The following is a 16,620-nucleotide window of genomic DNA, read 5'->3' on the forward strand; positions in this document are numbered from 1 at the left end:
ATTCGAAACAGTTGATAACTGGCGACCAATTGATAATTTTTTCAGGTTGACATTAAGATGAGATTATTTCATTAGGTTGGCACCAAGTTGAAGAATTAATTGAAATGCATTTATCCAGAATAAATTGATTGGGCACTGCTATTTTAAGTGAATTTTAAATCATTTTAATGTGAATTTGCATAAATCTGAATAGAGTTTATTCAATCGCTTTGATTATTGACTAACATTATATGATTTCTTTATTTGATCTTAAATTGAAACCAAAAGCTTAGGGATGAAAATTTGGATATAAACTAACATGTAACTCAATTTAATTTCTATCTAAATTGACAACTTTAGAATTCACTTGTGATCTATCAATATCAATAGGTTTGTCTTGTGTTGTGATAACATCATAAAAGGAAATAGGAGCAGCTGATGGTATAAATTATGTTTTTTTCAATTTAGTTTTTAGCTGATTTTGAAACATAAAAATATCAGGCCCAGTAGCACTAAAGCATGTTCAATTTCAATCAGGATTGAATTTCATCAGAATTAATCAGAGCAATGTTTTTTTTATAGAAGGCCATGGCTGCGTACAAACATAGAGCAACAGAGGAACCAATACAACAGAAGCTGAATAAATTAGTCGCATTTCTATCACCTCACAATGAACAGTACATTCAACTAACATATGTTTGGAGAGATCGATTTCAAATTTCTTTTGCTATCATCCCGTCACTTTCTGAACCTATTCTTCCAGATGTTCCATGAATACTGCAATTTTTTAAAATAAGGTTTTCAAATTTAGTAAATCAACTGCAGCTATTATAATGTTTTTTATTTGCTCACACTTTCTTACGTTTTCAACAGACTATGGAGAACTTTTTTCTGATCAGCTGCTACTTGGGGGACCAATAATCTTTTCTCTTGGTAGTTCAACGAATTATCCCAGAGTTGAGACCTGTTCCAATATGCTAATATAATGTTTTTATGTAAAAATAATGTTTTTTGTTGCAAGCACAACATATTCCTGATTCAATCAAAATCATAAGAGCCGTTTTCGAGATCCATCCGACATAGATACAGTCATATATCAACAAACACACATATTCAAACAAATTGCTTTCTTAGTATAATTATTGACTTCAATGGTTATGATTTCATTAAATGAGAGCTTATTCCACATAATAATAACAGCTGGTATCAAAAGCAGAAATGTCAAACATGATTGAAATTGAAACAGTAGCGATCATCAACATTATTTTCTTCATCTGATCTAAAGTAACCAGATTATGGTGAGATTCACATCAATGTGTCAGCATTGTTTGAAAGGGGAGCATTGATGCTATCAATGAGGAATTTGGCCGTTTTCAATAAATAACCCCTTTCTTTCGCCCAAGTTGAATTTTGGCCGAATTTCCTCATTCTTCACAAACAGATTCCACAACGGACACTTCTGAAGTTTTTAAAATACCCCTTTAAGCAGTTTTCGCAATCTGTTGGATATTCAAACAAAATTAGTCTTAATAGAATAGGATCAATAGATAGAAGCAACTCCCGTCATGAAAGTTTGTTTTATGAAAAATTAAAATTATCTATACTCTCAGGAATAGCTCTGATTGAAGCAGATAGCTGTTATTGCTTTTTCTAATATGAAAATATCTTGCATAGAAGTAAGGCTCTTTTCCCATGAATCAATTATTCCCAAACATTGATTGTTTTACCAAAGAAAATATAAGGTAGCTTTTGATAAAAATATTGGAGAATATATATAACACAGTTCATTGGCTGTCAGTATTTAATATTTATGATTGTAGAGTTTAGGACATGTGAAATCAGCCACAATAAATGTTATAGGCTACTATTATGAATGGACTCTTATGTATGAATGGACTTCCTTGGAAGAAAGAATCAGAGGATTGGCTGTTTTTACACATTTGGATGAGTGAAATGAAAAAGTAAGTGACAGGCTATGCCAAAAATTCCAGTATAAGCAAGAGATCCATGGATACCAGAGTTATCAAATTCCGAATCAACCTAATTTGTAATTCAATCTTCAATTGCCATAGCAAAAATAACATGATCACTGCTAATTTGATAACTGTCAACGGGAAATATTAATAGCCAATGAATAAAGTCGAGGGTGACTCTTAAGCCCCGCCCCATATCCTAAAAAAATCGCTGCAATTAGACTACTCTTCTACAGAGCACTTCCAACACATCAATTAATTATTTGAATGATTTGACTCAATAATTTTCATGCCATGTTGTGGCCTAATCTCAAAAACTATTATAACAATTTTGGTAGGATTTAGATTATGTTTCACAAAAATAATTTTATCTTTCAATTCCCGTAGCAAAGCACGGGTGCCCTGCTAGTATGGTTGCCTCGATCGCGTTTACGTACGTGCATGAGATGGCATGAGCCTACATCAGACTCCGACCGGGTCGAAGTCAAACGAGGCAAATGACAGAAGAGTCCTGCTACAGTCGAGACCAGCGACGGTAGAGACCGGCAACATTCGAGGCCAGCGACGGTAGAGGACTCCTGAAAAAGTGGCCTCAAATGTCGCCTGCGTTAGGCGACAGTTGAGGCCACTCTAATTTTTGTACAGCCCCAACAGTCGAGACCTGCAACCATAGAGGACTCCTGAAAAAGAGGCCTCAACTGTCGCCTGCGCTAGGCTCTACAGAATGGTAGACAGCACAAAAAATATATTATCATTTGATTTGTATGGATTTACCAGCAATTGAATAATATACAGAGTGATTATAAAAGAACTTTACAACTTTGAAAGCACATTAATATTCATTGAAATTACTTACAGTATTGAGAAAGGTGTAATTTTGTCACAAAACACTTCAAGTTTAACGTGTGGGAGTTTTTTTATTCGATGTGACATCTGTAGTTGCTAATGCGACATACATCCCACCGAAAATCGATTCCTTGCCTCACTCGTACCAGAATATCAGGCTTGTGCAACTGCAGCTATTCAAATGAGATCCGATTTCGGAGGTCATTAGCATTGTCTGGTAGAGGTGGAACATAAACCTTATCCTCAATAAAACCCCACAGGAAGAAATCCATCAATGTTAAATCCGGTAAGTGGGGTAGCCATGCAATTGGCCCTGCATTGTTAATCCAGCAAAGTTGAAAGCGAATGTCTAGAAAATCCCAAACTTCTCCGTGGAAATGAGGTGGTGCACCGGCATGCTGAACAAGATGAACAAGTGCCCTTTCACATTCAGTATGATGGTGAACCAGCTCATTCCCATGGAGAAGTTTGGGATTCTCTAGACAAATGCTTTCAACTTCGCTGAATTAACCATGCAGGGCCAATTGCATGGCTACCCCGCTCACCGGATTTAACATCGATGGATTTCTTCCTGTGGAGTTTCATTGTGGATAAGGTTTATGTTCAGACTCTACCAGACAAACTTAATGAACTCCGAAAACGGAACACTTTCGGATCACTGCAGTTGCACAAGTTATGCCTGATATTCTGGTACAAGTGAGGCAAGAAATCAATTATCAGTGGGATGTATGTCGCATTACCAACAGCTGTCACATCGAACCAAAATAACACCCACACATTAAACTTGAAGTGTTTTGTAACAAAATTACACCTCTCTCAATTCTGTAAGTAATTTCAATAAATATGTATCTGTTTTCAAAGTTGTAAAGTCCTTTTATAATCACTCTGTATTATATCCCATTATTCCTTCCATATTATGAATAAGTATTGCAACTTTACAACTGTAAATAAATCTCAGTTGCTTCATCATAAAAAACAAAATTTTCAAACTTGTATTGCATTATGCCTCCTTCATTGACAAATCTAAATATTTATCTATCTTCTATCCATCTATAAGACGAGATGGTGTCTGTCTTTCTGTCTGTTTATATGTGAGCTCATCACGCTTGAAATACTTGACTGATTAAGCTGTAATTCTTCACAAAGATGATCGTTCTGAAAATCCTTTAAGGATAAGCCCTATCTACCTTCAAAGTTCATATGTTTTTTTATGAAGGAAGTTTCCATTATTTGGTTTTCAACAAATCAGAAGTTATAATCATTACAAAATGTAGTTTGTCTGGAATCGCAGTAGGATGTGTCCTCAACTGTCGTCTGCTGCAAGTGAGTCTCTAATTTTTGTACAGGCCCGACAGTCGAGACCAGCGACATTCGAGGCCTGCAACGGGAGAGGACTCCTGAAAAAGAGGCCTCAAATGTCGTCTGCGTTAGGCGACAGTAGAGGACTCTTCAATTTTCGTACACTCCCGACAGTTGAGGCCTACGACCGTACAGGACTGTAAAACAGTCCTCTACTGTCGCAGGCCTCGACTGTCGTCGATCTCGACTGTCGCGCCCCCCTCCGACCTCTCGGCCGGCAAACGCGGGCTTTCCACATGAATTACATTCAAAACACCACGTCAAATATCAATTCCTCACATGAAAACAATATTGATAAAAATTATGGATAAGCGATTCAATTCAGAAAGAAACTAGATTTACATCAATATGCAATTGAAACCATTAATCAATTTCCAAAAGTATAGAAAATACTTGAATCTATCACTATATTATTCAATATTGGTAAAACCAATTCATTTGTGTAAAGGCTAGTAACTTATTTGTTTTAAACAATAATACAACAAAATGAAGAAAACAAATATAATTTTACGTTAGTCGTCCAATTATATTCAGAAATGATTGTTTTTTATTTGACAATCGTTCGTGAAAGTTGATATAGTATCGGCGCCCGGAATGCTGGGTAGTCGCAAACATTATGCTATATATTGACTATTTTTTGTTTAGGACCATACTCATTGACAAATAGGTATCTAGAATCAATTCAGCGAATTCATGGAACTGATCACCATGGTTACAAGCTATTTTTAGATCGTTGAATTGTCTTGTGTGGAACTCAGTGCTTTGTCCATTATAGTGGTCTCTGTCTACTGTGCTCCAAGTGGAAACCTGGATAAATTCTCCGATTTGTTGGATGGATGCTTGATTTTCTTGTCTTGGCTGGGCAGGCGGATGATACTGGGAGGAGACATGAACATACATCTGCAAGTTGAGGATGAAAAGTACTCTATCTTCAAGTATCTTCTCCAGAGTCATGGTCTATTTATCACAAACCGTGAACCGACTCGTGGTAGCTCCTGCTTGGACACAATTGCAACATCCTTGAACACCTGGGAATATGAAGTGACTGTTGTTGATCCAGTTATTGCTGACCATGATGCAGTTGTGATGGACCTGCACCTGGGGCTGGTGAGTGATTCTGGAGCTGGGCAGCCTGATACTGGACCAATCGCATATCGTACTATCAGGGCAGACCGACTGCCTCTCTTCAAGGCTGCTCTTGATGGTGTTGACTGGAGCAATGTTCTGAACTGTTATCAGCCAGAGAACGCATTTGGTGTTTTCTTTGAGTCTTTTATGGATGTGTTCAACAGTCATTTTCCTTTAAAAGCCAGAACTTCCAGGAAATTTGCAAGGAATCATGGAAAGTCTGTAAAGATTCTCAATGACAAATCCTGGTACACACCAAGGCTGGCACAAATCAGAAATTTGATTGTTGCTCTCCATGCGAGGATGGGGCTCATTGATGATGAGGGGGACAGACTTCATCTCCACAACCAGTACCTGAGAGCAAAGAGCATTTATCGAGCTGAGGTTGATGCTGCTAAAAGGGCGGCCAACATGTCAAAAATTGAATCTGCAGGAAACCCATGTAAAGCTGCCTGGGACCTCATAAACCAGATCTCCAAAGATTGTTCGAGACCTAAATGTAAAGCTACACCGGATGAATTCAACAGCTTTTTTATTGGTGAGGTGGAAAAGATAGTTGCTTCCATGAATGATGTGAGATACAATGCTCCTGGTTACAATAACAACCAAGTGAAGTTAGAACGGTGGAAGGAGGTCAGACCTGCAGATGTTGTTCGTGTTATTCGCGGCTTCAAGAACTCCCACAGTCCAGACGTCCATGGAGTTACAGTTGGTGTGCTGAAGTGTGCTGCAGATGGGATTGCTCTTCCCCTGTCTCATGTGCTCAATGTCTGTATGCGACATGGCTGTTTTCCTGATGTCCTGAAGTTATCCCGCACGATTCCGGTCTTCAAAAAGGGTGACCCTGAGTCTATGAACAACTATAGACCTATATCAATCATTCCTGTATTGGGTAAGGTGTTTGAGGTCCTAATGAAGGAGCAACTTGTGTTCCACTTTGAGAGAAATAATCTTTTTTCTGACGCACAGCATGGCTTTAGAAGTGGAAGGTCTAAGTTTACAGCTGTCTCAGAGATGATTGATTTTATTGTTAAAGCCTTTGAGGAGAGAGATCTTGTTCACCTGGTCCTTGCTGATCTGAGTAAGGCATTTGATTGCGTGCCTCATTGAATTCTTCTTGAGAAGCTTGCTGGGTATGGACTGGGTGGTGAGGTGCTTGTGACCCTCAGATCCTACTTGACTGGAAGGAAGCAGATCATATCCATTGGAGGTGCTCTCTCACAGCCTATGCAGGTGGATCATGGTGTGCCACAGGGATCGGTGATGGGCCCACTACTCTTCCTGGTCATGATCAATGATCTTGGGCTTCTTGGACCGGTGCTGATGCTTGCGGATGACACCACAATTTACTCTAGGGGGTGGACGGTTGAACAAGCTGGCTTGCAGGCTCAGCGAGTTTTTGATGATGCCAAGCAGTGGTTTGAGAGAAACAAACTCTGCTTGAATGAGGGGAAGACTCAGCAACTGGTTTGTGGACTTCGCAGCCTTGCTGACTCTGCCCATAAATCAGTGGTGAAACTCCTGGGATTTGTCATTGACTCAAAATTGACATGGGCAGGCCATATTGATGGAGTTTGCACCAGGCTGGCACGAGTAATCTACTTGCTGCGTAGACTCAGAGCCCTTCTCAGCAGGAAAGATATGGTGATGGTATACTTTGCCCTTTTCCATTCCCATCTGCTGTATGGACTCCTGCTGTGGGGGCATGCAGCGGGCTGCAAGAGTGTGCTGATGCTCCAGAAGAAAGCACTTCGAGTGATCACCTCAGCAGGGCATCGTGAGCACTGTAGGCCTATCTTCATTGACCTGGGCATCCTTACGGTCTTCAACCAGTACATACTGTTGAGTCTGCTGCATGTTAAGGACACCGAGGGCAGTCATGTGCTGAGGGCTGATCGTCATGTGCATGCTACAAGGAGGAGACTTGACATTGACATACCGCGCTGCAGAACCAACAAGAGAAAAGACTCCTTCCCAATATTTGCACTGCGCCTATACAATGACCTGCCTGTTGGTGTGAAGAACCTGCAGGGTATTGCTTTTAAAAACCGAGTTGAGATCTGGCTGAAGAGGAACCCATTCTACTCAGTCAATGAGTATTTTAATGCTCACAAGGACAATATAGTTTGACCTGTCATCTTACCATTCGACGCCATCTATCCAGTTCCCTGGTCATGGATGTAGAAGGAGGAATTAAGGAATTGAACCTGGGTGCTGGGGACCCACTTTTTCCATCATGATTTTATATATCAATTATTCAAAGCAGAATGTTATTTTTGATTTCAAAGTGTCCATGGGATACTTCATTTTAATGCAAAAAACATGGCAAAGAACACTTGTGTAAAGCAAGAATATATCTTAATTATAATTCAAATTCTTCAAGTAGCTATACATTTAAATACCATTGTTAGTTCATCATAAAATCTTTCAACTACCTTACAGTACGGTAGTGAAATGCACTCCATTTCTTGATGAAATAACAGGGTTGAAAGTTGTGATTATCTATTTTTTGTTCATAATAAATTGGGATAAATAGAAATCTATATAATGTTTAAATGATGTTAATACAGATGTTCTTAGGGCAGATTTAGATTATTATAGATTGGTTATTTCTGTGATAATATATTGTCACCTGGAACCTCACTTATCGATTAACTGAAAAAAAGACTACCTTTATTCGAGCAAGTTTCGCTTTTCAAAATGTCCTAAATTGTTTTAGGGTTATCTATTCAATCGTTTCATATAGCCTCTTGACCATGATATTCATTTGATATAGTTACTAAAACATTTTTTGAATAATATTTTTCGCATCCATAGATTATATTATATGGTTATTATCAATTCATATACATTATTATATTAAATTTTAGGTGACTTTTGCAATGTCAGTTCAATTGCTTGATATCCTTGCCTGTCACCTTTCAGTTCAGATGTAGACCAGCAGAAATAGCTTTTCGCTGTAGAAGTAGGTTTGTCACGATGGCTGCTGTGCGGTTATTTGGAACGTTATCAAAACTTACAGATTCTAATATTAAAATTTTTGGAGTTCGAGGTAAGTTTACTATTTTTTCCCCATGTTTTGTTCCTTAAAATAATAAACTTGAGCAATGGAATAAAGTTTTCAGTTCTATTCTATGGCCGGTTACTTAAACCATTCTATCAATAATTTTATGTAAAGACTACTATTTACAATTTTTCATTGTAAAGTTTGTAAAATATTATATAACATATTCCATTAATAATTGTATCGCTCAAGTGTTTTTAAGAAAATATTATTTCAATTCATGATCTTATCAGATACCCTAATAAGTTGTAAATTGAATCAAGTTCACCTTCATTAGACTAATGATTATGCTATGTTATACCTGATTAACTAGTATCGAAATGGGTTTGGTATATTAATCAACTTTGTACTAGAATCTAGGTTTAAATTGTATTAGTATTCATGTATCTAGTTTCATTTTGTGAAGGGAAGTCTAATTATATTATTATAATTGCTGTATTGTATGAGAAATTCAAACTATAAGTCTACTTAAAATTAGAAAAAAAATTGAATGAATGAAGTTTATTCAAATTGATTGTTAATTATCAGCTAGCTGACTAACTTAATTATTGATAGAACACTACTTTTCTCTAATCAAAAACAAAATTCATAATATAGGCCTACGGTATTTTTAATTCAAGTTTGAATTAAAAAATTAAGACTGATCCAAAACATACTTAAGTTACAATATGAAAAAATTAATCACTTTTGTTACATCGATGTCTGCTAAAACATTTTTTCAAGTTTGGTAAAATCCCTTTTCTAAGGCTAACCTATCAGACATCTCTTTCACTTTACAACCTGGTAACTTGCACTTGAACATAGCCTAATCAGGTTAATATATTTTAGAATTCTCAGCACACATTATTCAAGGACAAGTACATTATATTTGAAAAATTGCATTTATAAAACTCACTAGTACGGTAGTACTTTTCAAACAAATCACTTCATGTCCTAAAGTGGATTTGAATTATTTTTATAATTGATTTCATGTAGATATAATTCATACTATGTAGATTGATGATATTATATATCATATTATTATAAAATTATTATGATACGTAAATTTTATAATCCTCTTTGGGATTTATTCAAATTAAGTTCCTTCTATGTATGCATTGCGCTCTCCCAAATGGCTTGTCACTGTATTAATAGGTAGGTTAACTAAAAGAATTAGATACCATTATCTATCCTTGGTTTTATAATTTCTCACTCACTCTTACGAATTTCCTCATTCTTTTATAAATGTAAAATTAAAAGTTCTATTTTCTCACAAACTTACCCAAAACTATTTATTGATAATTGCATTCCATGTTTCTGAACTTTAAACTCTTTTCAGTGTCACATTACACTGTTTTAGACAGTAGAAGTAGGTTAATCTAGCAAATCCCTTTCTAAAATTTGACATTCCAAATTAACTTTTTACAATAATATAATGATGCAATTGCTTTGTATTATAGGTACTTAGGTAAATGTCGATTGATCTGAAAAAACTAAATCATTTTAGTGATGTCATTTTAGATTTATAGACTTAATGCATGTAAAGTTTTATTCATCTCAAATAGTAAATTATCATTTCATAAAAAACTATTAGCCTATTCACTTTAATCAGAAGAACTTGCTCTGTACTCATATCATTTTTTGTAGCATAGGTATTACAGGCTAGATCAACAATAACAATTCAGCGCGTGAACAGTAAATACCCTTTGCTTTATATCAGATTCACTAAATAACTAAAACAGTATTCTCTCCACTCTACCATTATGTCACCAAAATTTGTATTTTTTCAAAGCAAAAATACATTTTGAAATTGATGATTTTCTTCTTGAAACTAGTGGATAATCCGCACCACGTAAAAATGTGTACTCTGTACTGTGTAGTAAGCAGAATTACCAAGTACCTACATTTTTTATTCTTCTGTAAATTGAGTTGCAAACCATTTTTTATTTTCAGCTGGAGTCTTATCGCAGTCGTCGTGCTATTCAAGTCAGGCCAAACACACTAGAGCCAAAGTTGTTGACAATGTCTACGTCATTACTCTGGATTCACCAAATGCCAAAGTGAGTAATCATTCTATGTCAAATCTGATAGCTATTGAAATTATTAAATATAATATTGTAAAACCTTGGAACATAAAATACTCCTTTCATTTCATTTATCATTGTGAGAGTATAAAAAAATATTTTATTGTTGCTTCGAGTTTCTATCTTGTTCTATCTCTGCTAACATTCTAATTTTCTAATCAATATTATTTCAGTAATATATGTTAATAATTTCCAATTTTCACAATACTATTAATCTTTGGGTTCAATTTAAATAATCTCTTCATATTCCTCTTCAATTTCTTTTAGTTTTAAACTAATCGTCAACCTTTTTAATATAAAATACGTTTCATTTTATTAAATAATTTTCCAATTGCAAAATCCTTCGATTCCGATTTGAAAAAAATGATATTTCTTCAGGGTTGATAGTCCAAGTAGGCTATAATAGAAATTGGCTGAGCTTGTATTTGGCTGAGGAAATAGAATCCCTAATAAAATGATCAGTGCATAACACTTCCTGTTAATTGGTATTCATTGACTGGAATGATGCCAATTGTGAGTGTGTATGATTGCACACACGCACGCATACTTTCAAAATAGATCGTTCATTCGATGTTATATGGCAAAGTTCAGTGATAGGGATATTGTTATTATTCCTAATTATTATTATATCTGTACAGTATTACATTTTATGTAATAGATTATCACTCAACTATTTCCTAATAATTGTTAGTCAACTGTAAAAAACTATTAGGCAACTTTGATTTAATCCGAAAAAGATAGTGATTATAATAAAGTACCGTAGCTATTCAGAAGCTTTTTGGAACTTGTACCTACTTGCTTATGGGAAAAATTCACTCTTTCATAATCATTAAAACTATTCAGAAATGTAATCTACTGCAAACTGGAATGATTAACTATAATAAAGTAGTTTCCTTTTATGCTCTGCAATATTATTGTTGACAATTGATTTGTTTCAATGTAGATGCTACTTTTTTTGGTTATCAAACACTACATTTCATTTTTTTCTGATATTGGTGGGATCTGAAAAGTCGAGAATTCTTCCTTATTAATATTATGAGAATATAATTTTTGGTTTAACAGTTCATGTGTGAGAATAGGTTTTGGTGGATTCGTCATGTATTCATACTGATTTGATGCTAATCAACCACGATTTTGCCGCTTTCAAGCACTGAGCATGATAGGAAATCAAATAGTGTAAAGATTAATCAAATTCCACCCATTTATATTTAGCGTTGTTCGATTCAGCTTTGTTTGAGACTACTATAAAAATACTGAATTCAAGTTATTCAATTTTTTTCGATTTCAAAGTGCTTGGTCAGCTTATATAACATAGTTTAAATCTCGTTATCTTGTGAAATGGTTAATTTGTTGAATCATTGTTATTGGATAGTTCGTTGATCTTATACAGCAAGTCAGAACAGAACCAATGCAAAAATGAAGTATATTAGACGATTAGGTCTATGTCTAGTCTCTAGTGACTCATAAAACAGTTATTAGGTGAAGTCTAGGACTATGGAACCAATATAATAATGAGGCATAGTTTAACGGTTTACTGATTTAGCCCTTTTATGAAAGAGATACAAATCTGCATTTTGTTTACTCTCTATAGTAGATTCTTTTCTCCAAAATTTAAATTACATTGCTTCTAAAACTTCCTTATTTGAAAGAAAATTATTTTAACAAGAATAAAAAACGGAAGTTTAATAGTCTCATATTGAGCATGATAGATGCACTGATGTAAAATACCCTGGTATTTAAAACTCTAGGAATGTACCCAAAATTCATAAATACCCCGGTGTTTTGGGTATTTATGGAATCATTGATGTTTATATCCCTGAATTCGTTATTATTGTCATTGTATGGTATTGGCATAGAATAAATCAATAATTATTATAACAACTTATTTGCCATTTTTTTCAATTACTTGATAATTATTTTTTACAAATATCAGTCAAAGTTTGTTGATATAAATTTATGTGAAGAAGAAAATGAATAAATAAGAGTAGGTTAATTCTATAGACGTTTTATGCATATCTGTCTACTTCAAACTGCACTAATTAATCATCATCTTTAAGAAATCAAAACATTTAAAGAGAATTACAAAGTTTTTAAATAATAAGGATTTTTTTGTCAAGAAGAAACTAGGAAAATGAGCATAATTCTACATAAGTTACATACGTAATGCATATGTATATACTTGAAATTATAATAAATAGAAACAAATTACAAGTAATCTTGAAACCTTACTTGAAAACCGACGAAAGTGCATAAAAATGCTTAAAATAAAATTATCTACTTTAAAAAATCTGGTGTGGCACACTCACACAACTTTCCTTGCCGTTATGAGAATTGATCACCTGACGCTAGTGTCCACGCGCATCTCAAGTTTACTTATAAACAAAGATCTGAGCCAGCTGGTGACAGGACAATAACGCTGGGAACATACGAGGTCTGCTATCTCTTCATAGTGAATCATTTAATAGATTCAACAGTTTGCAATTGGATAATCATATTTTCTCGAATTTCGAGCTTATTTTCAATTTTAGGTGACAATGTTACTGAACTTTAATTGTAGATATTTTCATGCTCAATCTTTTCCACTTGAAATATTTTGTTTAAATTGTATCTGAAGCCTGATAATTGAAAATCTAAAATCAAACTTTGCATGGATTGGGCGAAGCTTCTGAAATTTTTACAGATATGGGACTTGTGACAGTTGATACAGCTTATCAATGACTATTTTAGGTAGAAATTTAATCAAAATCGTTGGAGCCGTTTCCGAGAAAATCGTGAAAAACCCTGTTTTTGACAACATTTTCGCCATTTTAGCCGCCATCTTGAATTGCATTTGATCGAAATTGTTCGTGTCGGATCCTTATAGGGGAAGGACCTTAAATTCCAAATTTCAAGTCATTCCAGTAATTGGGAGATGAGATATCGTGTACACAGACGCACATACACACACACACACACACACACACACACACCAATACCCAAAAACCACTTTTTTGGACTCAGGGGGCCTTGAAACGTAAAGAAATTTAAAAATTGGGGTACCTTAATTTTTTTCGGAAAGCAATACTTTCCTTACCTATGGTAATAGGGCAAGGAATGTAAAAAATTCCTTGGCATTCCAAGAATGAGAGGCTTATTGGACTATATTATTATCACCTATTATTTATTTATTATTGGACTATATTTATTATAAACGAAAAATCATAGGCTAGGCCCTATCGCCCTATAATGTCGGTGAAAAAGATAAGACAACAGCGCTGCCGATTTTCTGTGTTATCACTGCCTTGTAGATAGAGATCCCAATATATCTTTTATAATGTTAGTTGTCATTCTTGTTGATAATAATCAATAACACTTTATTAATCAAGAATATGTATTTTTCAATAATGAATTTTGAATCTTGAGAATGAATATTTTGGTAATTATATTTCTACATGGTCCAGAAACAATCTAGCGAAATTTCGCAGCTAGAAAAGGATAGAACTAGCCTATCTCTTTCAATAATAAAAAATAGATTTAAAAAATAATTGATAAATTATCTTTAAAATCAAAATGCAATTTATTAAATAATATGTTTTCAGGTCAACTCCCTCAATAAAGAGGTGATGTCTGAACTGGGAGAGCATTTGACAAAAGCAAGCCATGACTCGAGCGTGAAAGCATCAGTATTAATCTCCGGAAAACCGGGCTGCTTCATTGCTGGAGCTGACATCAACATGTTGGCAGCCTGCAAAACCTACGACGAAGTGAAAGCCATTTCTCTGGAAGGACAGAAGATGTTGGAAGGAGTGGAGAAAAGCACTAAGCCGGTTGTCGCTGCAATCATGGGTCCATGTCTTGGCGGCGGCTTGGAAGTAAGTTTTATTTATCAACTTATATTATGCATTAATCGATTCTGAAAATTGAATATGAATAGTATCCTTGATAATATCATCTTCAAATTCAATTTGGTAGCTCCCCAAGCCCGACTAATAAAAAAAAAGAATATTGCTTCCGGTAATTCAGTATAATGATATTAAATGTATGGAAATTATTCAAACTCACATAATTTTGGTTTCATGAATTCGTCTTCACTACAGGTCGAATTACACATATCAGTTAGAAAACAGAATGTGCTGTGCTCAACTCTCCAAATGTGTGTGTTTGAATGTGTATCAATTCCATTAATCGTTGTTCTTTATCTGTTTTTTATCACCTAAACTGTAATTGTTTCTGATAGTCACCATCTATTATTATCAATGAAAATTTGATTTTATTAGTATGTAATTAATATTCTTTCAACTATTTCTAAAAATACTTGGTGAACACTCAAATTATTGTTCAGCAATAAACTTGAAATTATTGTAGTGCTGAATGTTGGAATAGTACTTTTATGAATGATGGAGGGAGCTTTGATATGTTTTAGATTCTCTATGTTTTAATTTCTCTCAGAAATTATATTTTCTGTGTCGGTCACTTTCACTGTTACTGGTGTGAAGGAATCCAGCTTTACCGAGTAATTTTCACATAGCGTTTCAGTACGTTAGTGACCACCTAAAGGAGTTGAAAATGAAAGAGTCATAACAAGTGATCCATCTATATTAGTCTGCACTGTATACATTTTATGAGGTAATGATGTAGGAAATTCCTCAGTATTTTACTTTGGGTTCAATGCATAGCCGCCAAGTGTCAGCATAAGGCTGACCAGCACTAACGGTAGAACATGCATGGTAAATATGCATGTCATGGCACATACCCATGTTCATCATCAGCGAGAGGCTTCTAACATAAATTAGACAACCAGTAACAATAAATAAACCACTGAAAAATGGAGCCGTCTGATTAGCAGAGAGGCCAAAATAAAATTTTACCTCAGCTTGGTACGCCGTATACGCCGTACGACCTATGGCTTAGAAACGTGGACAATGACAGAAAATGATAAAAACAAACTCCTTGTCTTTGAAAGAAGAGTACAGCGAAAAATGTATGGCCCAGTACGACAGGGGTTGAAATGGCGAATCCGATCTAACAAGGAATTGGAAGATTTGAGGAAAGGACAGACCATAGATATATAAAGGCTCAAAGAATCAGGTGGTTGGGTCATGTGGAGAGGATGTCTGCGAGCAGAATCCTTAAATTGTGATGCGGGAAAGCTCCACAATAGAAGACAAAGAGGGAGACCCAGAAACAGATACCGTGTAGTTGGATGAGGTGTTCAATAACTGCAGAAAAGTTCAATAATTTTTTCACAGAACACATAGCAGACTTTAGCAGTAAGATTCCAAAGAGTAACCTGCTCTCTTCTGATTATTTGGAGAGGGTTGAGAAGCCAAATAGTAATTTTTCTATTAAGTATGTCACTGTGCAGGTCTATGCAATGTTTCATAAGCTAAGTAATAGTAAATGTCTAGATATTTATGGCTTAAATTCTCTTTTATTGAAAATCTCTGCGAAGTTTATATAAATTACTTACCTTCAAATGTTTATTGTGCTACCAGAGAGGGTTTCTTGTTTGCGGATGACTTGGGTTTAAAAATGAAAGCTAATACCACATTAGAGTTGGATCACCTAATTGTAAATAGTACAAATATCGTGACTGATTGGTGCTCAGCAAATCATCTTACACATAATATAGACAAAACCTGTGATATTAGTTTTAGTTATAATAATAATAGGTTACCAAGCAGTATTGAATCACTAAAGTTCCTAGGTATAATATATTGATAACAGACTGAATTGGTTCTCGCACGTGGAGTCTAAGTAAAAAATTATCTAAAGGCCTTTATATGTAAGAAGATTGCGTGGAGCTGTTGATGTTGATGTTTTGGAATCATTATATGGGACAATTGCAGTAGGTCCATTGAGATTTTTAGGCTTCAGAAAAGGGCAGTAAGAATAATATGAAAACCAAAGATCTCATTGTAGGCCTCTTTTCAAAAAACTTAAACTGTTGACTCGGCCGTCCGTCTATGTGATGAGCCTGCTTCTCTATATACACACGTATATAAAGGGGAGTTGGCTACTAGCACTGAAGTCCATAATCATAATACGAGGCACAGAAATAACATAAGAACTGAATATCTCAGGTATTCACGATCACAAAAAAGCTGGATGTTTATTGTTTATAGGAGTAAAATTGTACAATTTCTTGCCACTATTGGCAAGAATGCATTTATACAGTGGCTGATTTTTATGAAATTGATTTTCGTATGTATGAATTCTGAAAATGGTT

At 35.0% G+C, this 16,620-nt stretch overlaps 2 protein-coding genes across 2 annotated transcripts in view; both read left to right on the forward strand.

Moving 5' to 3' along the window:
• The first annotated feature begins 5,027 nt into the window (after positions 1-5,027).
• LOC111051741 lies at positions 5,028-6,395 on the forward strand. Its single transcript, XM_022338293.2, has one exon. The coding sequence runs from the start codon at positions 5,028-5,030 to the stop codon at positions 6,393-6,395; it is 1,368 nt and encodes a 455-aa protein (XP_022193985.2).
• Positions 6,396-8,202: 1,807 nt separating this feature from the next.
• LOC111051734 (trifunctional enzyme subunit alpha, mitochondrial) overlaps positions 8,203-16,620 on the forward strand; it is a 29,594-nt gene continuing 21,176 nt past the window's right edge. The window contains exons 1-3 of the mRNA XM_022338276.2: positions 8,203-8,337; positions 10,282-10,388; positions 13,991-14,263. Coding sequence (XP_022193968.2) covers positions 8,265-8,337; positions 10,282-10,388; positions 13,991-14,263 — 453 coding nt within the window. The 5' untranslated portion in view covers positions 8,203-8,264. The remainder of the gene's footprint in view (positions 8,338-10,281; positions 10,389-13,990; positions 14,264-16,620) is intronic.

Source organism: Nilaparvata lugens, chromosome 3 (assembly GCF_014356525.2).
Source record: "Nilaparvata lugens isolate BPH chromosome 3, ASM1435652v1, whole genome shotgun sequence".
Classification (NCBI taxonomy): Eukaryota; Metazoa; Arthropoda; class Insecta; order Hemiptera; family Delphacidae; genus Nilaparvata; species Nilaparvata lugens.

Coding starts and splice junctions, on each gene's coding strand:
- LOC111051741 (XM_022338293.2), top strand. CDS start 5,028: ATGATACTGGGAGGAGACATGAACATACATCTGCAAGTTGAGGATGAA.